Here is a 27,157-nt window from a genome sequence, read left to right on the forward strand (position 1 = left end):
TTCATTCTTGTACTTTTTTCTCGATTTCTCTTGTTTTGGTGCCGTAATTTAATCTCGATTTCAGCCTAATAAACCCGTTTCCTTTTCTTCTCGTAATTAATTTTATGAGCGCTTGATTCTCGTACTTTCCTCTCGATTTCTCCCGTTTTGATTCCGTTTTCATCAGAATTTCATTCTTGTACTTTTTTCTCGATTTCTCTTGTTTTGGTGCCGTAATTTAATCTTGATTTCAGCCTAATAAACCCGTTTCCTTTTCTTCTCGTAATTAATTTTATGAGCGCTTGATTCTCGTACTTTCGATTTCTCTCGTTTTTGTTCCCTAATTCAATCTCGATTTCTGTCTAATAAACCCGTTTCTTTCTCTTTTCGTCCTGAGTTTCTTTTCTGGTACCGATTTTATCGTGGTTTCTTCTTCCGGTTCCCAGTTTCCCAGGACATCATGGACGCCACGTCAGGGGCCATCCCACCCATGTGGCAGCCCAGCACCCGGAAGTCCTCCTGCTCGTCGTGTTCCCACGGTGGGTCCACTGATAGCGGACCGCCCAACGGGTGCAACCACGAAAGGCAAGTACAAGAGAAAACACTTGGTGGTGATATAACAAAAAAACGGTATAAAAACGGGTGGGAAACGTGGTTGTCTCTTTCTCTCCACAGGACTCCACTCAAGCTCCTTTGCGACAACATGAAATACCAGATCCTTTCTCGGGCGTTTTACGGATGTGAGTCTTCCTCTTCTCTCTCTCCCTCTGGTGCTAAATTGATGGGATATGTAGTCTCGACACGTTTCAAGAACGTTGAGTTAAATTTGTATTAATTTCGGGAACGATGTAAAAAATTGTATTAATTCAAGAACGTCTTGGAAATCGTATTAAATTGGGAACGACGAAAAAAATTGTATTAATTCAAAATTGTATTAATTTGGGAATGACGTAAAAATCGTGTTAATTCAAAAATGAATTTAAAATCGTATTAATTCGGGAATGACGTAAAAAATGTATTAATTCAAAAACATCTTAAAAGTCGTATTAATTTGGGAATGACGTAAAAATTGTATTAATTCAAGAACGTCTTGGAAATCGTATTAAATTGGGAACGACGAAAAAAATTGTATTAATTCAAAATTGTATTAATTTGGGAATGACGTAAAAATCGTGTTAATTCAAAAATGAATTTAAAATCGTATTAATTCGGGAATGACGTAAAAAATGTATTAATTCAAAAACATCTTAAAAGTCGTATTAATTTGGGAATGACGTAAAAATTGTATTAATTCAAGAACGTCTTGGAAATCGTATTAAATTGGGAACGACGAAAAAAATTGTATTAATTCAAAATTGTATTAATTTGGGAATGACGTAAAAATCGTGTTAATTCAAAAATGAATTTAAAATCGTATTAATTCGGGAATGACGTAAAAAATGTATTAATTCAAAAACATCTTAAAAGTATTAATTTGGGAATGACGTAAAAATTGTATTAATTCAAGAACGTCTTGGAAATCGTATTAAATTTGGAACGATGAAAAAAATTGTATTAATTCAAAATTGTATTAATTTGGGAATGACTTAAAAATCGTGTTAATTCAAAAATGAATTTAAAATCGTATTAATTCGGGAATGACGTAAAATTTGTATTAATTCTAAAATGAATTTAAAATAGTATTCGGGAATGACGTAAAAATTGTATTAATTCAAAAAGGAATTAAATTGGATTAATTTGGGAATGACGTAAAAATTGGATTAATTCAAAAACATCTTAAAAGTCGTATTAATTCGGGAATGACGTAAAAATTGTCTTAATTCTAAAATGGCTTTAACATCATATTAATTTGGGAATGACGTTAAAAATTGTATTCAAAAACATCTTAAAAGTCGTATTAATTTGGGAATGACGTAAAAATGGTATTAATTCAAAAATGACTTTAAAATCGTATTAATTTTGGAATGACGTAAAAATTGTAAATTCAAAAATGACTAAAATCGTATTAATTCTGGAATGACGTAAAAATTTTATCAATTCAAAAATTACTTAAAAATCGTATTTGGGAATGATGTAAAAACTGTATTAATTCAAAAACATCTTGAAAGTCATATTAATTTTGGAATGATGTAAAAATTGTATTATTCTAAAATGACTTTAAAATCGTATTAATTCGGGAATGACGTAAAATTGTATTAATTCAAAAATGGCTTTAAAATCGTATTAATTCGGGAATTACGTAAAAAAATGTATTAATTCAAAAATGACTTTAAAATCATAGGACGTGGATGGGTCAGTGGTCTCCCATCCAAATATTAACTTAGGCGAATCCATTGAAACCCCACTGAATCCATGGGATGAGCCTGGGGTTGGGTTGACCCATAGAGAAGTCAACTGAGCATCAACCCAAGGGTGTTGAACCCAATGAAACCCAATTGAATCTATGGGATTGACCTCTGGATTGACTCGCTGTTGGGTTGACCCATGGTCAAGACATCCAACTATCAACGCAAGGGGTTGAACCCAAGTAGACCCATTGAATCCATGGGATTGGCCTTCAGATTGACCCATTGTTAGGTTGGTCCATGGTAGAGACTGCAACCATCAACCCATGGGCATTGAACCCATTGAAATCCATTGGATTGATCTTTGGATTGACTCGCTGTTGGGTTGACCCATGGTCAAGATGGCCAACTATCAACTCAAGGGGTTGAACCCAATGAAACCCATTGAATCTATGGGATTGACCTTTGGATTGACCCATTGTTGGGTTGGTCCATGGTGGAGACTGCAACCATCAACCCATGGGCATTGAACCCATTGAAATCCATTGGATTGATCTTTGGATTGACTTGCTGTTGGGTTGATTCAATGGGGCTTCATTGGGTCCAACGCTCTTGGGTTGATGCTCAGTTGACTTTTCTATGGGTCAGCCCAACACCAAGGCCAATCCCATGGATTCAGTGGAGCTTCATTGGGTCCAACGCTCTTGGGTTGATGTTCAGTTGACTTTTCTATGGGTCAACCTAATCCCAAGGCCCATCCCATGGATTCAGTGGAGCTTCATTGGGTCCAACGCTCTTGGGTTGATGTTCAGTTGACTTTTCTATGGGTCAACCTAATCCCAAGGCCCATCCCATGGATTCAGTGGAGCTTCATTGGGTCCAACGCTCTTGGGTTGATGTTCAGTTGATTTCTCTATGGGTCAGCCCAACACCAAGGCCAATCCCATGAACTCAGTGGAGCTTCATTGGGTCCAACGCTCTTGGGTTGATGTTCAGTTGACTTTTCTATGGGTCAACCCAACCCCAAGGCCAATCCCATGGATTCAATGGGGTCTCATTGGGTTCAACACACTTCGGTTGATGCTCAGTTGTCTTCTCTATGGGTCAACTCAACCCCAAGGCCAATCCCATGGATTCAATGGGGCTTCATTGGGTTCAACACTCTTGGGTTGATGCTCCATTGACTTCTCTATGGGTCAACCCAACCCCAAGGCCCATCCTATGGATTCAGTGGGTTTCATTGGGTTCAACACACGGGTTGATGCTCAGTTGACTTTTCTATGGGTCAGCCCAACCCCAAGGCCCATCCCATGGTTTCAGTGGGGCATTATTGGGCCATCGCTGACCCATATCTCTATGGTCACAGGGCTGGCCTACTGCCGCCATCTTTCCACTGTGCGGACTCACCTCTCGGCGCTGGTCAACCACGACATTGTGTCCCCGGACGTGCCTTGTGACGCGAGTGCGGGTCTGACGGCCGAGGTCTGGGAGGGGTATCTGCAGGACAATACGGTAATATCCCCACCTTATGATATGGTTCAGATGTTGACCACGGTGTCCTTCTCGTGACCTGACCGTTGATCTATTTTTTCCGCCCCCAGAAAACCGACGAAAACGAGTTGTTACGTCTGGTCTACTTCGGGGGCGTCCAGCACGAAATCCGGAAATCCGTTTGGCCGTTCCTCCTCGGACATTACCGATTCGGGATGTCCGAAGCAGAGAGGAGAGAGGTCAGTTGTCCATAAGATGTGGGTGACGGACATCTGCACTTCATACGATCTCCATAAGTCAGCGTTGTGGATAACAGACATGTGTTCTGAAGGTCAAAGCTGTGGATAATGGAGATCTGTCCTTCATTCAGTCTCCATAAGTCAGAGCTGTGGATAATGGAGATCTCTTCTGAAGGTCAAAGCTGTGGATAATGGAGATCTGTTCTGAAGGTCAAAGCTGTGGATAACGGAGATCTGTCCTTCATAGGGTCTCCATAAGTCAGAGCTGTGGATAATGGAGATCTGTCCTTCATTCAGTCTCAAGTCAGAGTTGTGGATAATGGAGGTCTGTTCTGAAGGTCAAAGCTGTGGAAAATGGAGATCTGTCCTTCATTCAGTCTCCATAAGTCAGAGTTGTGGATAATGGAGATCTGACCTTCATAGCGTCTTCATAAGTCAGAGCTGTGGATAATGGAGGTCTGACCTTCATAGGGTCTCCATAAGTCAGAGCTGTGGATAATGGAGGTCTGACCTTCATAGGGTCTCCATAAGTCAGAGCTGTGGATAATGGAGATCTGATCTTCATAGGGTCTCCATAAGTCAGAGCTGTGGATAATGGAGATCTGATCTTCATAGGGTCTCCATAGGTCAGAGCTGTGGATAATGGAGATCTGATCTTCATAGGGTCTCCATAAGTCAGAGCTGTGGATAATGGAGATCTGTTCTGAAGGTCAAAGCTGTGGATAATGGAGATCTCTTCTGAAGGTCAAAGCTGTGGATAATGGAGATCTGTCCTTCGTTCAGTCTCCATAAGTCAGAGCTGTGGATAATGGAGATCTGTCCTTCATTCAGTCTCCATAAGTCAGAGCTGTGGATAATGGAGATCTGTCCTTCATTCAGTCTCCATAAGTCAGAGCTGTGGATGATGGAGATCTGTCCTTCAGAAGTCAAAGCTGTGGATAAGGGAGATCTGACCTTCATAGGGATATATAACTATTACTTTATAATATTTTATTGTATTATAACATAAAGTCTCCATGATTTGAAGCTGTGGATGATGGAGATCTGTCCTTCAGAAGTCAAAGCTGTGGATAATGGGGGCCTGTCTCCGTCCCAGGTGGACCTCCAGACCCGTTCCGGCTACGAGCAGACCATGGCGGAGTGGCTGGGCTGCGAGGCCATCGTCCGGCAGCGCGAGAAGGAGTCCCACGCGGCCGCCCTGGCCAAGTGCTCCACGGGGGCCAGCCTGGACTCCACCATGGAGCGCCTCGTGCACGGACACTCCACCCTCAGCAGCGAGGTGAGGTGGCCGGCAGGCGGAGTGACCCAAGGGTCATTGTTGGGGTTGTCCAGTGCTTGAGTTGAGTTGGGTTGGGTTCAATTGGGTTCCATTGAGTTGAGTTGTCCAAGGGTTGAGTTAAGTTCAGTTGAGTTGAATTGAGATTATTATTATTATTATTATTATTATTATTATTGAGTTGGGTTGGGTTCAGTTGAGTTGAATTATTATTATTGTGTTCTTATTATTATAGTTGAGTTATGTTCAGTTGAGTTGGGTCCAGTTGAGTTGGGTAGAGTTATTATTATTATTATTATTATTATTATTATTATTATTATTATTATTGAGTTGGGTTGGGTTCAGTTGAGTTGAATTATTATTATTATGGTGTTATTATTATTATAGGTGAGTTATGTTCAGTTGAGTTGGGTCCAGTTGAGTTGGGTAGAGTTATTATTATTATTATTATTATTATTATTGAGTTGGGTTGGGTTCAGTTGGGTTGGGTTCAGTTGAGTTGAATTATTATTATTATTGCGTTATTATTATTATAGGTGAGTTATGTTCAGTTGAGTTGGGTCCAGTTGAGTTGGGTAGAGTTATTATTATTATTATTATTATTATTATTGAGTTGGGTTGGGTTCAGTTGGGTTGGGTTCAGTTGAGTTGAATTATTATTATTATTATTGTGTTCTTATTATGATAGTTGAGTTATGTTCAGTTGAGTTGGGTCCAGTTGAGTTGAATTGAGATTATTATTATTATTATTATTATTATTGAGTTGGGTTGGGTTCAGTTGGGTTGGGTTCAGTTGAGTTGAATTATTATTATTATTGTGTTCTTATTATTATAGTTGAGTTATGTTCAGTTGAGTTGGGTCCAGTTGAGTTGAATTGAGATTATTATTATTATTATTATTATTATTATTATTGAGTTGAGTTGGGTTCAGTTGGGTTGGGTTCAGTTGAGTTGAATTATTATTATTATGGTGTTGTTATTATTATAGGTGAGTTATGTTCAGTTGAGTTGGGTCCAGTTGAGTTGGGTTGAGTTATTATTATTATTATTATTATTATTATTATTATTATTGAGTTGGGTTGGGTTCAGTTGGGTTGGGTTCAGTTGAGTTGAATTATTATTATTATTGTGTTCTTATTATTATAGTTGAGTTATATTCAGTTGAGTTGGGTCCAGTTGAGTTGGGTAGAGTTGTTATTATTATTATTATTATTATTGAGTTGGGTTGGGTTCAGTTGGGTTGGGTTCAGTTGAGTTGAATTATTATTATTATTGTGTTCTTATTATTATAGTTGAGTTATGTTCAGTTGAGTTGGGTCCAGTTGAGTTGGGTAGAGTTATTATTATTATTATTATTATTGAGTTGGGTTGGGTTCAGTTGGGTTGGGTTCAGTTGAGTTGAATTATTATTATTATTGTGTTCTTATTATTATAGTTGAGTTATGTTCAGTTGAGTTGGGTCCAGTTGAGTTGAATTGAGATTATTATTATTATTATTGAGTTGGGTTGGGTTCAGTTGGGTTGGGTTCAGTTGAGTTGAATTATTATTATTATTGTGTTCTTATTATTATAGTTGAGTTATGTTCAGTTGAGTTGGGTCCAGTTGAGTTGAATTGAGATTATTATTATTATTATTATTATTATTATTATTATTATTATTATTGAGTTGGGTTGGGTTCAGTTGGGTTGGGTTCAGTTGAGTTGGGTTATTATTATTATTATTATTATACTTGAGTTGTGTTGGGTCCCGTTGAGCTGAGTTGGGTCCAGTTGAGTTGTGTTGGGTCCCGTTGAGTTATTATTGTTGTTGTTGAGTTGGATTGGGTTCAGTTGAGTTGGGTTATTATTATTATTATTATTATTATACTTGAGTTGGGTTGGTTCCAGTTGAGTTGTGGTGGGTCCAGTTGAGTTGGGTTGAGTTATTATTATTGTTGTTGAGTTGGATTGGGTTCAGTTGAGTTGGGTTATTATTATTATTATTATTATTATTATTATACTTGAGTTGTGTTGGGTCCAGTTGAGTAGTGTTGGGTCCCGTTGAGTTGTGTTGGGTCCCGTTGAGTTGGGTTGAGTTATTATTGTTGTTGTTGAGTTGGATTGGGTTCAGTTGAGTTGGGTTATTATTATTATTATAATTATTATTATTATACTTGAGTTGTGTTGGGTCCTGTTGAGTTGGGTTGGGTCCCGTTGAGTTGGGTTGAGTTATTATTATTGTTGTTGAGTTGGATTGGGTTCAGTTGAGTTGGGTTATTATTATTATTATTATTATTATACTTGAGTTGTGTTGGGTCCAGTTGAGTTGGGTTGAGTCCCGTTGAGTTGGGTTGAGTTATTATTGTTGTTGTTGAGTTGGATTGGGTTCAGTTGAGTTGGATTATTATTATTATTATTATTATTATTATTATTATTATTATTATAATACTTGAGTTGTGTTGGGTCCTGTTGAGTTGGGTTGAGTCCCATTGAGTTGGGTTGAGTTATTATTATTGTTGTTGAGTTGGATTGGGTTCAGTTGAGTTGGGTTATTATTATTATTATTATTATTATTATTATTATACTTGAGTTGTGTTGGGTCCCGTTGAGCTGAGTTGGGTCCAGTTGAGTTGGGTTGAGTTATTATTATTGTTGTTGAGTTGGATTGGGTTCAGTTGAGTTGGGTTATTATTATTATTATTATTATTATTATACTTGAGTTGGGTTGGGTCCAGTTGAGTTGGGTTGAGTTATTATTGTTGTTGTTGAGTTGGATTGGGTTCAGTTGAGTTGGGTTATTATTATTATTATTATTATTATTATACTTGAGTTGTGTTGGTTCCAGTTGAGTTGTGTTGGGTCCAGTTGAGTTGGGTTGAGTTATTATTGTTGTTGTTGAGTTGGATTGGGTTCAGTTGAGTTGGGTTATTATTATTATTATTATTATTATTATTATACTTGAGTTGTGTTGGGTCCTGTTGAGTTGAGTTGGGTCCCATTGAGTTGGGTTGAGTTATTATTGTTGTTGTTGAGTTGGATTGGGTTCAGTTGAGATGGGTTATTATTATTATTATTATTATTATTATTATTATTATTATACTTGAGTTGTGTTGGGTCCTGTTGAGTTGAGTTGGGTCCCATTGAGTTGAGTTGAGTTATTATTGTTGTTGTTGAGTTGGATTGGGTTCAGTTGAGTTGGGTTATTATTATTATTATTATTATTATTATTATTATACTTGAGTTGTGTTGGGTCCTGTTGAGTTGGGTTGAGTCCCGTTGAGTTGGGTTGAGTTATTATTGTTGTTGTTGAGTTGGATTGGGTTCAGTTGAGTTGGGTTATTATTATTATTATTATTATTATTATACTTGAGTTGGGTTGGTTCCAGTTGAGTTGTGTTGGTTCCAGTTGAGTTGGGTTGAGTTATTATTGTTGTTGTTGAGTTGGATTGGGTTCAGTTGAGTTGGATTATTATTATTATTATTATTATTATTATTCTTGAGTTGTGTTGGGTCCAGTTGAGTAGTGTTGGGTCCAGTTGAGTTAAGTTGAGTCCCATTGAGTTGGGTTGAGTTATTATTGTTGTTGTTGAGTTGGATTGGGTTCAGTTGAGTTGGGTTATTATTATTATTATTATTATTATACTTGAGTTGTGTTGGTTCCAGTTGAGTTGTGTTGGGTCCCGTTGAGTTGGGTTGAGTTATTATTGTTGTTGTTGAGTTGGATTGGGTTCAGTTGAGTTGGGTTATTATTATTATTATTATTATTATTATTATACTTGAGTTGTGTTGGGTCCTGTTGAGTTGGGTTGGGTCCCGTTGAGTTGGGTTGAGTTATTATTATTGTTGTTGAGTTGGATTGGGTTCAGTTGAGTTGGGTTATTATTATTATTATTATTATTATACTTGAGTTGTGTTGGTTCCAGTTGAGTTGTGTTGGTTCCAGTTGAGTTGGGTTGGGTCTTGTTGAGTTGGGTTGGGTTATTATTGTTGTTGTTGAGTTGGATTGGGTTCAGTTGGGTTGGGTTATTATTATTATTATTATTATTATTATTATTATTATTATACTTGAGTTGGGTTGGTTCCAGTAGAGTCATGTTGGGTCCAGTTGAGTTGGGTTGGGTCCAGTTGAGTTGGGTTGAGTTATTATTGTTGTTGTTGAGTTGGATTGGGTTCAGTTGAGTTGGATTATTATTATTATTATTATTATTATTATACTTGAGTTGGGTTGGTTCCAGTTGAGTTGTGGTGGGTCCAGTTGAGTTGAGTTGGGTCCCATTGAGTTGGGTTGAGTTATTAATATTGTTGTTGAGTTGGATTGGGTTCAGTTGGGTTGAGTTATTATTATTATTATTATTATTATTATTATTATTATTATACTTGAGTTGTGTTGGGTCCCGTTGAGCTGAGTTGGGTCCCGTTGAGTTGTGTTGGGTCCCGTTGAGTTATTATTGTTGTTGTTGAGTTGGATTGGGTTCAGTTGAGTTGGTTTATTATTATTATTATTATTATTATTATTATACTTGAGTTGGGTTGGTTCCAGTTGAGTTGTGGTGGGTCCAGTTGAGTTGGGTTGAGTTATTATTATTGTTGTTGAGTTGGATTGGGTTCAGTTGAGTTGAGTTATTATTATTATTATTATTATTATTATTATTATTATACTTGAGTTGTGTTGGTTCCAGTTGAGTAGTGTTGGGTCCAGTTGAGTTAAGTTGAGTCCCATTGAGTTGGGTTGAGTTATTACTATTGTTGTTGAGTTGGATTGGGTTCAGTTGAGTTGGGTTGAGTTATTATTATTATTATTATTATTATTATTATTATTATTATACTTGAGTTGTGTTGGGTCCAGTTGAGTTGTGTTCCTTCTTCTCTCTTCCAAGTCTTCTCAGAGCAGCAGTTCCGGCCCACAGAAACTGACCCGGCTTCAGAGCGACTCGAGCGGGAGCACCCAGGTAGAGTGACCACTGACTTCCCGTTCCTTGAGTGTCCCCCAGTGGAGTGTCCCCCGAAGATTTGAGGTCCAGTTAGAAAGCTAGCGGAGCCAGAGTGGCAGTTAGGAAGCTAGCGGATCCAAAGTGGTAGTTAGAAAGATAGCAGAGCCAAATGACAGTTAGAAAGATAGCGGAGCCAAAGTGGTAGTTAGAAAAATAGCAGAGCCAAATGACAGTTAGAAAGATAGCGGGGCCAAAGTGGCAGTTAGAAAGATAGCGGAGCCAAAGTGTCAGATAGGAAGATAGCAGAGCCAAAGTGGTAGTTAGAAAGATAGCAGAGCCAAATGACAGTTAGAAAGATAGCGGAGCCAAAGTGTCAGATAGGAAGATAGCAGAGCCAAAGTGGCAGTTGGAAAGATAGCGGAACCAAAGTGGCAGTTAGGCAGATAGCGGAGCCAAAGTGGCAGTTGGAAAGCTAGCTGAGCCAAAGTGGCAGTTAGGAAGTTATCGAAGCCAAAGTGGCAGTTAGGAAGCTAGCAGAGCCAAAGTGGCAGTTAGGAAGCTAGCGGATCCAAAGTGGCAGTTAGGAATGTAGCGGAGCCGAAGTGGCAGTTAGGAAGCTAGCAGAGCCAAAGTGACAGTTAGACAGCTCGTCCCGATTTCGATTTTTTTAGCTCTTGGCCGTCTCGATTCCACCGATTCCGTCCTCCGTCTTTCTCGTAGGTCTTCGAGTCGGTCGACGAAGCGGAACAAGCCGAGTCCAAACCCGACGACGACAACGACGCCGGCGACGAATCGAAACCCCCGGACCGGATGGATTCCGACGACGGTTACGAGGCGGAAAGGACAACGACCGTGGTGGGGGACGGCGGGGGCGAATCGCGGGGCCCCGGGGGTCCAGAGAAGAGCTGGGCCGACCGCAACGGGGAGCGCCCGGCCTCGAGCGAGGAGGAGGAGGACGACCTCTCGGAGGAGCCGGAGATGGAGAGCCTCTACCCGCCGCTGGCCGTCACCGACCTGACCGTCCGGGAGGCCTCGCCCGTCTCGTCCTCGGGGGTCACTTACTCGGTGAGTGTGGGCGGGGATTGCAGCACAACCTCTTGGTTTTCGAGGAGGGTCGTCCAGAATGACGTGGTTATGTGTCCGCACTGTAGCCCGAGCTGCTGGACCTCTACACGGTCAACCTCCACCGGATCGAGAAGGACGTCCAGCGGTGCGACCGGAACTACTGGTACTTCACTCCGGCCAACCTGGAGAAGCTCCGGAACGTCATGTGCAGGTGAGAGAAGTCCGTAGAAGGTCCACTTCCTGTGTGGACGGTCAGAGGGTCATATTCCCTGGAAGGTCCACTTCCTGGCTGGGTCAGATTATGTAGAAGGTCCACTTCTTGGGTGGGTCAGATTCCATGGAAGGTCGACTTCCTGTGTGGACGGTCAGAAGGTCATAGTCCATGGAAGGTCCACTTCCTATTGTGGGATAGATTCTGTAGAAGGTCCACTTCCTGGGTGGGTTAGAGTCCATAGAAGGTCTACTTCTTGGTTGGGATAGATTCTATAGAAGGTCCACTTCCTGGGTGGACGGTCAGAAGGTCATATTCCATGGAAAATCCACTTCCTGGGTGGGTTAGAGTCCAGAGAAGGTCCACTTCCTGTGTGGACGGTCAGAAGGTCATAGTCCATGGAAAATCCACTTCCTGGGTGGGTCAGATTCTGTAGAAGGTCCACTTCCTGTGTGGGATAGATTCTATAGAAAGTCCACTTCCTGGGTGGACAGTCAGAAGGTCATATTCCATGGAAGGTCCACTTCCTGGCTGGGTCAGATTCTGTAGAAGGTCCACTTCCTGTGTGGGATGGATTCTATAGAAAGTCCACTTCCTGGGTGGACAGTCAGAAGGTCATATTCCATGGAAAATCCACTTCCTGGGTGGGTTAGAGTCCAGAGAAGGTCCACTTCCTGTGTGGACGGTCAGAAGGTCATAGTCCATGGAAAATCCACTTCCTGGGTTGGTCAGATTCTGTAGAAGGTCCACTTCCTGTGTGGGATGGATTCTATAGAAAGTCCACTTCCTGGGTGGACAGTCAGAAGGTCATATTCCATGGAAGGTCCACTTCCTGGCTGGGTCAGATTCTGTAGAAGGTCCACTTCCTGAGTCTAAGGTCCGAGGATCATACTCCATAGAAGAATCCACTTCCTTTGTGGGTTAGATACCATAGAAGGTCCACTTCCTGGGTGGAAAGTACGAGGATTGGACTCCATAGAAGATCCACTTCCTGGGTGGACGGTCAGAGGGTCATATCCCGTAGAAGGTCAACTTCCTAGATGGACGGTCAGAGTCATATTCCATGGAAGGTCCACTTCCTGGGTGGGTCAGATTCTGTAGAAGGTCCACTTCCTAAGTCTAAGGTCCGAGGATCATACTCCATAGAAGAATCCACTTCCTTTTTGGGTTAGATACCATAGAAGATCCACTTCCTGGGTGGACGGTCAGAGGGTCATACCCTGTAGAAGGTCAACTTCCTAGATGGACAGTCAGAGTCATATTCCAAGGAAAATCCACTTCCTGGGTGGGTTAGATTCCCTAGCAGGCCCACTTCCTGCATGGAAAGTCCAAGGATGTGATTCCATAGAAGGTCCACTTCCTGGGTTGCTCAGATTCCATAGAAGGTCCACTTCCTAGGTCAAAGGTCCGAGGATGAGATTCCATAGAAGGTCCAGCTTCTAGGTCAATGGTCTGGTGGCCATAGAAGGATCTAAAGTCTGAAGATGAAATTCCATGGAAGATCCGCTTCCTGTGTGGGCCAGGTTCCACAGAAGGCCCACTTCCTGTGTCGGATTCCCTAGAGTGACCCCTCTCCCTCTCCACAGCTACGTCTGGCACCACCTGGACATCGGCTACGTCCAAGGGATGTGCGACCTCTTGGCCCCGCTGCTGGTCATCCTGGACGACGGTGAGTCCACAGTCGGGGCGGGGCCTCTCCTTGGGCTCTTCTAGGGTGCCCCTGGGGACCCCCACCATAGAGTCCTGACGGCCCCGTTCTTCCTGCCTCTACCCAGAAGCCCTTGCGTTCAGCTGCTTCTCCGAGCTCATGAAGAGGATGAACCAGAACTTCCCCCACGGAGGAGCCATGGACACACACTTCGCCAACATGCGGTCACTCATCCAGGTACCGACCCTCTCGGGGGGCTCTCTAGGAATCTCTTGGTCCTCTATGGTCACAGAGTCTTCGCTAGGACAGAGTTCCACTTGTAGGTCCTCCAGCATGATTCTAACGTCATAGAGTCTTGTTGGAGGACCATAGAGTCTCACTGGGGGACCTGCAGCACTTCTCTTTGGTCATAGAGTCCCACCTGAAGACCATAGAGTCTCACTGGAGACCTAGGGAGTCCTAGATAAGACGGCTTCCTTTTTCCTGGTCCTCCAGCACAAGTCTACAGTCATAGACCCTCACTGGAAGACCTTGAGAGTCCCAGATAGGACGGCTTTCCATTTCCCGGTCCTCCAGCTTGGTTATACGATCATAGAGTCTCACCGGACGACCTGGATAGTCCCAGATAGGACGGCATCCCATTTGTCGGTCTTCCAGCACAACTCTATGATCAACTCCAAGCTGGAGAACGACGAGATTCCTAGAGAGGCATTTGTAGGTCCTCCAGTGCTGGTGGCCGGATATAGTCTCACTGGAGGACTTGGAGAGTCTTAGGAAAGTTTCCCATTTGCCGGTCCTCCAGCATTCCTCTTGGGTCATAGAGTCTCACCGGAGGATGTTGAGATTACAACTTTCTGTTTGTCAGTCCTCCAGCACTCCTCTTTGGTCATAGAGTTTCACTGGCGGGCCTGGAGAGTCCTAGATAGGATGGCTTTCCATTTGTCGGTACTCTAGCACTCCTTTTGGGTCATAGAGTCTCACCTGAGGACCATAGAGTCTCACTGGAGGACCTGGGGTATCCTAGATAGGACAATTTCCCATTTGTTGGTTCTCCAGCACTCCTCTTGGGTCATAGAATCTCACCGGAGGACCACAAATTCTCACTGAAAAATCCTAGATAGGACATTTTCCTTTTTGTTGGTCCTCCAGCTCTCCTCACAAAGTGTCACCGGAGGACCACAGAGTCTCACTGGAGGACCTGGAGAATCCTAGATAGGACAACTTCCCATTTGTAGATCCTCTTGTATGATTCTACAGTCATAGAGTCTCACTGGAGGATCTGGAGAGTCCCAGATGGGACGGCTTCCCAACTTGTAGGTCCTCCAACACAACTCCATGGTCGACGTCGTGTGAGATTCCTAGAGAGGACCCCTCTGTGGGCATCTGTAGGCCTTCCGGTGCCCGTGGGCCGACCAGGGAGTTGTGCTGGAGGACCCGGAGATGCCCAGAGGGGCCCCTTCTTCCTCTTGCAGATCCTGGACTCGGAGCTCTTTGAGCTGATGCACCAGAACGGGGACTACACCCACTTCTACTTCTGCTACCGCTGGTTCCTCCTGGACTTCAAGAGAGGTCAGCACCACGTCTTCTCCTCCATCGTCTTCTTCATCTTCTCCTCCATCCATCCGTCGTTTCTCCTCCATCTTCGTTCTTCTCATTCTTCTCACGTCTCTTCCATCTCCTCCTCCTCCACCTTCTTTCTTCTGGTTCTTCTCATCTTTCCATCATCTCCTCCTCCACTTTCCTCTTGTTCTTCTCATCTTCTCCTTCTTCATCCATTCCTTCTCCTCCTTCTGGTTCTTCTCATCTTCTCCTCCATCGTCTTCTTCATCTTCTCCTCCATCCATCCGTCGTTTCTCCTCCATCTTCGTTCTTCTCATTCTTCTCACGTCTCTTCCATCTCCTCCTCCTCCACCTTCTTCTTTTCATCTTCTCCACTATCTTCTGGGTTCCTCTCCTTCTCAGCTTCTCCTCCATCATCTTCTCCAACTCCATTCCTTCTCCTCCACCTTCCCCTCCATCCATCTCTTCTCCTTCTCATCTTCTCCTCCGTCTTGGTCTTCTTCCATTTCTTCTCCTCGCTCTTCTCGTCTTCTTCGTCCTTTCCTCCTCTTTCTGGTTCATCCCATCTTCCTCCTCCTCCTCGTGCTTCTTTTAATCTCTCCATCTTCTCCTACATCTTGGTCTCTTCCATCTTCTTCTTCTCGTCTTCTCCTCTTCTCCTCCATCCATCCATTGTTTCTCCTCCTCCATCTTGGTTCTTCTCATTCTTCTCATATCTCCTCCTCCACATTCTTCTTTTCATCTTCTCCATCTCCTGGGTTCTTCTCCTTCTCATCTCTTCCTCCATCATCTTCTCCAACTCCATTCCTTCTCCTCCACCTTCCCCTCCATCCATCTCTTCTCCTTCTCATGTTCTCCTCCATCTTGGTCTCCATCCATTCCTTCTTCTTTCTTCTGGTTCTTCTCCTCCGTCTTGCTCTCCTCCATCCATTCCTCCACCTCCGTTCCTTCTCCACCCGTTCCTTCTCCTCTCCTCCCTCCAGAGCTGCTCTACAGGGACGTCTTCTCCTTCATCTTGGTCTCCTTCTCCATCTTGGTGTCCTCCATCCATTCCTTCTTCTTTCTTCTGGTTCTTCTCTGTCCATTCCTCCTCCTCCCACTCCTCCTCCATCTCGGTCTCCTTCTCCATTCTACCTTCTGGTTCTTCTCCTCCACCTTGGTCTCCTCCACCTTCTCCTCCATCCATTCCTTCTCTATCTTGGTGTCCTCCATCTATTCCTTCTTTCTTCTGGTTCTCCTCCTCGGTCCATTCCTCCACCTCCATCCTTTCTTGTCCATCGTCTCCTCCACCTTCTCCTCCATCCGTCCACCCACCCACCCCTCCTCCTCCTTCTCCTCGTTCTTCCTCCCTCTTCCAGAGCTCCTCTACGGGGACGTCTTCTCGGCCTGGGAGGCCATCTGGGCGGCCCGCCGGACGTCCTCCTCGCACTTTGTGCTCTTCCTGGCCCTGGCGCTGGTGGAGCTCTACCGGGACATCATCCTCGAGAACAACATGGACTTCACCGACATCATCAAGTTCTTCAACGGTGGGTCCGGGCCCCTCCCCCTCCCCACGAGGCCCCTCCCCTTGGGCGGGCGGGAGAGCCGGCCAACCACAACTCCCAGAATCCTCTCTTCCTCTCCCTTCTAGAAATGGCCGAGCGTCACGACACGGCGGCCATGTTGAAACTGGCCCGGGACCTGGTCTACAAGGTCCAGACCCTCATCGAGAACAAGTGAACGGAGTTGACGGACAGGTGGATGGACGGATTGATGGACAGATGGGAGTTGTAGTCCTGCCGTATTCGCCGATTGGGTGGCATTGGGGGGAAAGGGGTGGAGACAGAAGCAGAGCCCGTCAATCAATCAATCGATCAATTCAGAAGGTGGAAGGAGAATCAATCGGTCTATTGATTGATCGAGAAGAGAGATCATCCATCAATCAATTAATTGGTCGATCAATTCAGAAGTTGGAAGAATAATCAATCGATTATCAATTCAGAAGTTGGAAGGATAGTCAATCGGTCTATCGATTGATCGAGAAGATAAACAATCCATCAATCAATTAATTGGTCGATCAATTGAGAAGTTGGAAGGAGAATCAATCGGTCTATCAATTGAGAAGATAAACAATCCATCAATCAATTAATTGGTCGATCAGTTCAGAAGGTGGAAGGAGAATCAATCTATCTGTCAATTGAGAAGATAAACAATCCATCAATCAATTAATTGGTCGATCAGTTCAGAAGGTGGAAGGAGAATCAATCTATCTCAATTGAGAAGATAAACAATCCATCAATCAATTAATTGGTCGATCAATTGAGAAGTTGGAAGGAGAATCAATCATTCTATCAATTGAGAAAATAAACAATCCATCAATCAATTAATTGGTCGATCAATTGAGAAGTTGGAAGGAGAATCAATCGGTCTATCGATTGATCGAGAAGATAAACAATCCATCAATCAATTAATTGGTCGATCAGTTCAGAAGGTGGAAGGAGAATCAATCTATCTGTCAATTGAGAAGATAAACAATCCATCAATCAATTAATTGGTCGATCAATTGAGAAGTTGGAAGGAGAATCAATCATTCTATCAATTGAGAAAATAAACAATCCATCAATCAATTAATTGGTCGATCAATTGAGAAGTTGGAAGGAGAATCAATCATTCTATCAATTGAGAAGATAAACAATCCATCAATCAATCGATTAATTGGTCGATCAATTCAGAAGATGGAAGAAGAATCAATCTATCTGTCAATTGAGAAGATAAACAATCCATCAATCGATTAATTGGTCAGTCAATTCAGAAGGTGGATCGATTGATCAAACCATCAATCAGTCAGCCGATCAATTCAGAAGGTGGAAGGGGAATCAATAGATTTATTAATTGAGAAGATAAACAATCCATCAATCAATCAATCAATCGGTCAATCAGTCCAGAAGTTGGAAGGATAATCAATCATTCTATCAATTGAGAAGATAAACAATCCATCAATCGATTAATTGGTCAATCAATTCAGAAGGTGGATCGATTGATCAATCAGTCGGTCGATTAGTTCAGAAGGTGGAAGGATAATCAATGGATCTATCAATTGAGAAGATAAACAATCCATCGTGGAACAATAATCAATCAGTCTATTGATTGAGAAAATAAATAATCCAATTCAGAAGTTGGAAGGAGAATCAATCTGTCTATCGATTGATCGAGAAGATAAATCATCCATCAATCAATTAATTGGTCGATCAGTTCAGAAGTTGGAAGGAGAATCAATCGGTCTATCGATTGATCGAGAAGATAAATCATCCATCAATCAATTAATTGGTCGATCAGTTCAGAAGTTGGAAGGAGAATCAATCGGTCTATCGATTGATCGAGAAGATAAATCATCCATCAATCAATTAATTGGTCGATCAGTTCAGAAGTTGGAAGGAGAATCAATCGGTCTATCGATTGATCGAGAAGATAAATCATCCATCAATCGATTAATTGGTCGATCAGTTCAGAAGTTGGAAGGAGAATCAATCATTCTATCGATTGAGAAAATAAACAATCCATCAATCAATTAATTGGTCGATCAGTTCAGAAGTTGGAAGGAGAATCAATCATTCTATCGATTGAGAAAATAAACAATCCATCAATCAATTAATTGGTCGATCATTTCAGAAGTTGGAAGGAGAATCAATCGGTCTATCGATTGATCGAGAAGATAAATCATCCATCAATCGATTAATTGGTCGATCAGTTCAGAAGTTGGAAGGAGAATCAATCATTCTATCGATTGAGAAAATAAACAATCCATCAATCGATTAATTGGTCGATCAGTTCAGAAGTTGGAAGGAGAATCAATCATTCTATCGATTGAGAAAATAAACAATCCATCAATCAATTAATTGGTCGATCATTTCAGAAGTTGGAAGGAGAATCAATCGGTCTATCGATTGATCGAGAAGATAAATCATCCATCAATCGATTAATTGGTCGATCAGTTCAGAAGTTGGAAGGAGAATCAATCATTCTATCGATTGAGAAAATAAACAATCCATCAATCAATTAATTGGTCGATCATTTCAGAAGTTGGAAGGAGAATCAATCGGTCTATCGATTGATCGAGAAGATAAATCATCCATCAATCAATTAATTGGTCGATCAGTTCAGAAGTTGGAAGGAGAATCAATCGGTCTATCAATTGATCGAGAAGATAAATCATCCATCAATTGATTAATTGGTCGATCAATTGAGAAGTTGGAAGGAGAATCAATCATTCTATCGATTGAGAAAATAAACAATCCATCAATCAATTAATTGGTCGATCATTTCAGAAGTTGGAAGGAGAATCAATCGGTCTATCGATTGATCGAGAAGATAAATCATCCATCAATCAATTAATTGCTCGATCAATTCAGAAGGTGGATCGATTGATCAAAGCATCAATTAGTCGGTCGATTAGTTCAGAAGGTGGAAGGAGAATCAATCAATCTGTCAATTGAGAAGATAAACAATCCATAAATCAATCAATCAATCAATCAATCAATCGGTCAATCAGTTCAGAAGTTGGAAGCATAATCAATCATTCTATCAATTGAGAAGATAGACAATCCATCAATCGATTAATTGCTCGATCAATTCAGAAGGTGGATCGATTGATCAAAGCATCAATCAGTCGGTCGATTAGGAGAATCAATCAGTCTATTGATTGATCGAGAAGAGAAATAATCCATCAATCAATTAATTGGTCGATCAATTCAGAAGGTGGAACGATAATTGATCTATCAATTGAGAAGATGGAAGGATGATCTATCAATCGGTTGATCGATCGGTCGATTGGTTCAGAAGTTGGAAGGATAATCAATTGATTATCTATTGATTGATCGAGAAGAGAAATAATCCATCCATCAATTAATCGGTCGATCAATTCAGAAGGTGGAAGGAGAATCAATCGATCTATTGATTGAGAAGAAAAACAATCCCATTGATCAATGAATATTCCTCACAGCTTTGATTAATTGTTAACTAATCACTGAACAAAATGATTAAATTAATTGACGATTCATTACACACCGATTAACTAAAAAAATAATTGTTAAATAACTGAAATCAATGATTGATTATTAGTTGTTTAAGTTAATCGTTCATTGAGTGATTAACGAACAATTAATTAATTGTTATGCTTTGTTAATGGTAGATTAACTAAATTAATGATCAATTGACTATTGATTAGCTGACAAGTACCAATTATTTGTTAATGAATTAATAATCAAATAACTAAAATTAATTGGTGATCAATTAACAATTTAGTAGTGATGAATGATTGATTAATTGTTAAATAATGATTAATGAATTTTTATTTAATTGTTAATTGATTCATAAAATGATTAGTTAGTAATTCATTACTCATTGAATAATTGATCCGTAAGTTTAGTTAATTTGTGATAATCAATGATTAATTAACAATTCATTAATTATTCATTAATTATTCATTAATTGATCATTAATTTTAGTTACTTAGTCACGAAGAGACTAAACAACTGAGCAGCAGAATAATTAATTGATCATTAATTAATTTTAGTGATAATGGTTAATTAATTCGTCAATTGTTCATTTATTGGTCATAATTAATAAATAATTAATTGATCACTAGTTAATGTTAGTGATAATTAATGGTTAATTAATTCATTAATTGATCATTAATTGGTCATAATTAACGATGAATTAATTGATCATTAATCTTAGTGATAATTCATGGTTAATTCATTAATTGTTCATTAATTGGTCATAACTAATGAATAATTAATTGATCACTAATCTTAGTGATAATTAATGGTTAATTCATTAATTGTTCATTAATTGGTCATAACTAATGAATAATTAATTGATCACTAATTATTCTTAGTGATAATTAATGGTCAAATACTTCAGTAAGTGTTCATTAATTGGTCAGCGATAATTATTGATTAATTAGCGGTTAATTGTTCAGGCATTAATTGATCATTCATTTCAGTTCAGGTGTTAATTGATTAATTGATCATCAATTTCAGTTAAACATTGTCATGATTAACTATTGATTAATTAGCGGTTAATTGTTCAGGCATTAATTGATCATTAATTTCAGTTAAAAATTGTCATGATTAACTATTGATTAATTAGTGGTTAATTGTTCAGGCATTAATTGATCATTAATTTCAGTTAAAATTGTCATGATTAACTATTGATTAATTAGCGGTTAATTGTTCAGGCATTAATTGATCATTAATTTCAGTTAAAAATTGTCATGATTAACTATTGATTAATTAGCGGTTAATTGTTCAGGCATTAATTGATCATTAATTTCAGTTAAAAATTGTCATGATTAACTATTGATTAATTAGCGGTTAATTGTTCAGGCATTAATTGATCATTAATTTCAGTTAAAATTGTCATGATTAACTATTGATTAATTAGTGGTTAATTGTTCAGGCATTAATTGATCACTCATTTCAGTTAAAAATTGTCATGATTAACTATTGATTAATTCGTGGTTAATTGTTCAGGCATTAATTGATCATTCATTTCAGTTCAGGTGTTAATTGATTAATTGATCATTCATTTCAGTTAAACATGGTCATGATTAACTATTGATTAATTAGAGGTTAATTAACAAGTGGCTTATTCATCGACGATTTCTCCGCCTCTTTCGGAAAAGACGATCTGCAAAAAATAATAATTACAAAATATAAATATTTCGAGTTTTTACCCTGGGGAAAAGTGCAATGTTGTGGGCTGATCCGTGTGCAACATGCGTGTGGGTGCGTGTGCGTGTCCTTGAAGCACATGTAAACTTATCATGGTATATGTATGTGTGTGGATATATTGCATTTTGATTATTTTCCAAAAGCACAATCCTGAGCTAGCGAATGCAAACAACCTTATTATTATTATTATTACTATTATTATTATTACTATTATTCAAATATTATTATTATTATTATTATTACTATTATTCAAATATTATTATTATTATTACTATTATTTAAATATTATTATTATTATTAAATATTATTATTATTATTACTATTATTATTACTATTATTTAAATATTATTATTATTAAATATTATTATTATTATTATTATTACTATTATTATTACTATTATTTAAATATTATTATTATTACTATTATTATTACTATTATTTAAATATTATTATTATTACTATTATTTAAATATTATTATTATTATTATTATTATTACTATTATTCAAATATTATTATTATTATTACTATTATTTAAATATTATTATTATTAAATATTATTATTACTATTATTATTATTATTATTACTATTATTTCAATATTATTATTATTACTATTATTATTATTACTATTATTTAAGAATTATTATTACTATTATTTAAATATTATTATTATTACTATTATTATTACTATTATTTAAATATTATTATTATTACTATTATTTAAATATTATTATTATTATCATTATTATTTAAATACTATTATTATTATTACTGTTATTTAAATATTTTATTATTATTATTACTATTATGTAAATCTTATTATTTTATGGTTATTTAAATGATATTTTTATTTTTATCATTTAATTATTTTAAATATTTTATTACTACTACTATTATTTAAATTTATTATTTGAATATTATTATTTTATTGTTATTTAAATGATACTTTTACTTTTATCTTTTAATTGATATTTTTATCATTTAATTATTTTAAATATTTTATTATTATTACTATTATTTAAATCTTATTATTTTATGGTTATTTAAATGATATTGTTATTTTTATCATTTAATTATTTTAAATATTTTATTACTACTACTACTATTATTTAAATTTATTATTGTTATTTAAATGATATTTTTACTTTTATCTTTTAATTGATATTTTTTTATTATTATTAATATTATTTAAATATTATTTTATTGTTATTTAAATGATATTTTTTATTTGTATCGTTTAATTATTTACAATATTATTGCTCAACTTAATTAAACGTTACTATTTTGTTTTTTATTATTATTTAGATGTAATTATTTAAATATATTTAAATAAAAAAATAATATTTAAATAATTTAAATACTACCTTACATATATTTGAAATTAAATATTATCATATATATTATTACTATCTTTATGTATTATTATTATTATTTAATATTATTTTATATATTATCTATAATAATATAATAATATATAATATAGTAATGTAATATATAATATAATATATATTACAATCATTATATTTTATTATATATTTATTTATTATTTATTATTAGTATTATTATTATATAATGTAATATATAAAAATAATATATTATATAATAATAATAGTAATATTAATATAATAGCAATAATAATATATAATAATAGTGATAATATATATTATTACTATCATTATATATTATTACTATATAATATAATATAATAATAGCAATAATATTATAATAATCATAAATAATATATAATAATATATAAAGATAGTAATAAAATATTTTATTTCATTATATATTATATATTTATTCATTATTATATAATTACTTTTATATATATTATATAATATAATATATATAAAATAATATAATATATTATAATAATATTATTAATAATATAAGAATAGCAAGAATAATAATATAATATAGTAATTATATATATTATTACTATCATTATTATTATAATATATTTATATATTCTAATATACTATTAGTAGTATTATGTATTATTATTATATAATATATAAAGAAAATATATTATAATGAAAGTAATAATAATATAATAATAGTGATAATATATATTATTACTATAATTATATATTATTACTATATTTATAATATAATATAAGCAATAATATTATAATAATCATAAAATAATATATAATAATATATAGATAGTAATAAAATATTTTATTTCATTATATCTTATATATTTATTCATTATTATATAAATACTTTTCTATATATTATATAATATAATATATATAAAATAATATAATATATTATAATAATAGTAATAAGAGTAATAATAATAATAATAATAATAATATATTATAGTAATTATATATATTATTACTATCATTACTTATTATTATAATATATTTATATATTCTAATATACTATTAGTAGTATTATGTATTATTATTATATAATATATAAAGAAAATATATTATAATGAAAGTAATAATAATATAATAGCAATAATAATATATTATAATAATATTAATAATAGTAGAATAGCAAGAATAATAATATAATATTATAGTAATTATATATATTATTACTATCATTACTTATTATTATAATATATTTATATATTCTAATATACTATTAGTAGTATTATATATTATTATTATATAATATATAAAGAAAATATATTATAATGAAAGTAATAATAATATAATAGCAATTATACTATTATAATAATAGTAATAATAATAATAATAATATATTATAGTAATTATATATATTATTACTATCATTACTTATTATTATAATATATTTATATATTCTAATATACTATTAGTAGTATTATATATTATTATTATATAATATATAAAGAAAATATATTATAATGAAAGTAATAATAATATAATAGCAATTATACTATTATAATAATAGTAATAATAATAATAATATATTATAGTAATTATATATATTATTACTATCATTACTTATTATAATATATTTATATATTATACTATTAGTAGTATTATATATTATTATATAATATATAAAGAAAATATATTATAATGAAAGTAATAATAATATAATAGCAATTATACTATTATAATAATAGTAGTAATAATAATAATAATAATAATAATATATTATAGTAATTATATTAAAGTAATAATAATATAATAGCAATTATACTATTATAATAATAGTAATAAGAGTAATAATAATAATAATAATAATAATAATATATTATAGTAATTATATATATTATTACTATCATTACTTATTATTATAATATATTTATATATTCTAATATACTATTAGTAGTATTATGTATTATTATTATATAATATATAAAGAAAATATATTATAATGAAAGTAATAATAATATAATAGCAATTATACTATTATAATAATAGTAATAATAATAATAATAATAATAATAATAATAATAATAATAATAATAATAATAATAACAATAATAATAATAATAATATTTCCCTATTCCCTAGCTTAAGGAATCTTTGCCCGGAATTTGCTGCTCATTGCTATCAGATTGAAAAAAAAATAATATATATTTTCTCTGTGTGTGTTTTTCTGTGTAAATATAAATATTATATGTGGGATATGCAAAAAAAAAAAGGGAAAAATAATATTTATTTTAATGTATTTATTGTTGTTGTTGTCTGAATGCGTGCTGACATTTCTCAAACGTGGCCAAATCTTGTCTAAATATAGTTATATATTATATAGATTTAAAAATACACATCTATAGAGAATATATGTATATATATATATATCTAAGTGAATTAAAAAATGCCACAAGGAAATAAAACTGGACTCGCGTCTTTATTTCTAATTTTTGAAATGTATAATATCTCAATATATAATATATAATATATAATATATTTATTTATTATATATTATATTATACATATACATTACACACATATATATTGTATGGTTTAATTTAATATTATATATTTAATATATAATATTATAATATATAATATTATAACATATATATATAGTATGGTTTAATTTAATATATATTTAATATATAATATCATATATAATATAATATTTTACATACATTACACACATAGATATATATAGTATGGTTTAATTTAATATTATATATTTAATATATAATATTATAATATATAATATAATATTTTACATACATTACACACATATATATATAGTATGGTTTAATTTAATATTATATATTTAATATATAATATTATAATATATAATATAATATTTTACATACATTACACACACATATATATATAGTATGGTTTAATTTAATATTATATATTTAATATATAATATTATATATAATATAATATTTTACATACATTACACACACATAGATATATATAGTATGGTTTAATTTAATATTATATATTTAATATATAATATAATATATAATATAATATTTTACATACATTACACACACATATATATATAGTATGGTTTAATTTAATATTATATATTTAATATATAATATTATATATAATATAATATTTTACATACATTACACACACATAGATATATATAGTATGGTTTAATTTAATATTATATGTTTAATATATAATATCATATATAATATAATATTTTACATACATTACACACACATATATATATAGTATGGTTTAATTTAATATTATATATTTAATATATAATATTATATATAATATAATATTTTACATACATTACACACACATATATATATAGTATGGTTTAATTTAATATTATATATTTAATATATAATATTATATATAATATAATATTTTACATACATTACACACACATATATATATAGTATGGTTTAATTTAATATTATATATTTAATATATAATATAATATATAATATAATATTTTACATACATTACACACACACATATATATATAGTATGGTTTAATTTAATATTATATATTTAATATATAATATTATAATATATAATATAATATTTTACATACATTACACACACATATATATATAGTATGGTTTAATTTAATATTATATATTTAATATATAATATTATATATAATATAATATTTTACATACATTACACACACATAGATATATATAGTATGGTTTAATTTAATATTATATGTTTAATATATAATATCATATATAATATAATATTTTACATACATTACACACACATATATATATAGTATGGTTTAATTTAATATTATATATTTAATATATAATATTATATATAATATAATATTTTACATACATTACACACATATATATATAGTATGGTTTAATTTAATATTATATATTTAATATATAATATTATAATATATAATATAATATTTTACATACATTACACACACATAGATATATATAGTATGGTTTAATTTAATATTATATATTTAATATATAATATAATATATAATATAATATTTTACATACATTACACACACATATATATATAGTATGGTTTAATTTAATATATATTTAATATAGAATATTATAATATATAATATAATATTTTACATACATTACATACATATATATATAGTATGGTTTAATTTAATATTATATATTTAATATATAATATTATAATATATAATATAATATTTTACATACATTACACACACATATATATATTGTATGGTTTAATTTAATATTATGTATGTAATATATAATATTTTAATATATAATATAATATTTTACATACATTACACACATATATATTATTATATTATACATATACATTAATTTAATATTATATATGTTGTAATATATTATAATACATAATATAATATTACATATATGAATATATATTATTTTATTATTATATATAATA

At 34.1% G+C, this 27,157-nt stretch overlaps 1 protein-coding gene across 1 annotated transcript in view; it reads left to right on the forward strand.

Moving 5' to 3' along the window:
* The window catches only part of sgsm1 (small G protein signaling modulator 1), a 61,679-nt gene extending 40,787 nt beyond the window's left edge, over window positions 1-20,892 (forward strand). The window contains exons 12-24 of the mRNA XM_062966583.1: window positions 426-564; window positions 655-719; window positions 3,631-3,776; window positions 3,866-3,994; window positions 5,091-5,273; window positions 10,127-10,198; window positions 10,901-11,245; window positions 11,332-11,456; window positions 13,043-13,125; window positions 13,232-13,341; window positions 14,577-14,673; window positions 16,023-16,190; window positions 16,295-20,892. Of these exons, the coding sequence (XP_062822653.1) occupies window positions 426-564; window positions 655-719; window positions 3,631-3,776; window positions 3,866-3,994; window positions 5,091-5,273; window positions 10,127-10,198; window positions 10,901-11,245; window positions 11,332-11,456; window positions 13,043-13,125; window positions 13,232-13,341; window positions 14,577-14,673; window positions 16,023-16,190; window positions 16,295-16,383 (1,751 nt within the window). The 3' untranslated portion in view covers window positions 16,384-20,892. The remainder of the gene's footprint in view (window positions 1-425; window positions 565-654; window positions 720-3,630; window positions 3,777-3,865; window positions 3,995-5,090; window positions 5,274-10,126; window positions 10,199-10,900; window positions 11,246-11,331; window positions 11,457-13,042; window positions 13,126-13,231; window positions 13,342-14,576; window positions 14,674-16,022; window positions 16,191-16,294) is intronic.
* The last annotated feature ends 6,265 nt before the right edge of the window (window positions 20,893-27,157 follow it).

The sequence above is a fragment of the Anolis carolinensis genome, unplaced genomic scaffold (assembly GCF_035594765.1).
Source record: "Anolis carolinensis isolate JA03-04 unplaced genomic scaffold, rAnoCar3.1.pri scaffold_24, whole genome shotgun sequence".
NCBI lineage: Eukaryota > Metazoa > Chordata > Lepidosauria > Squamata > Dactyloidae > Anolis > Anolis carolinensis.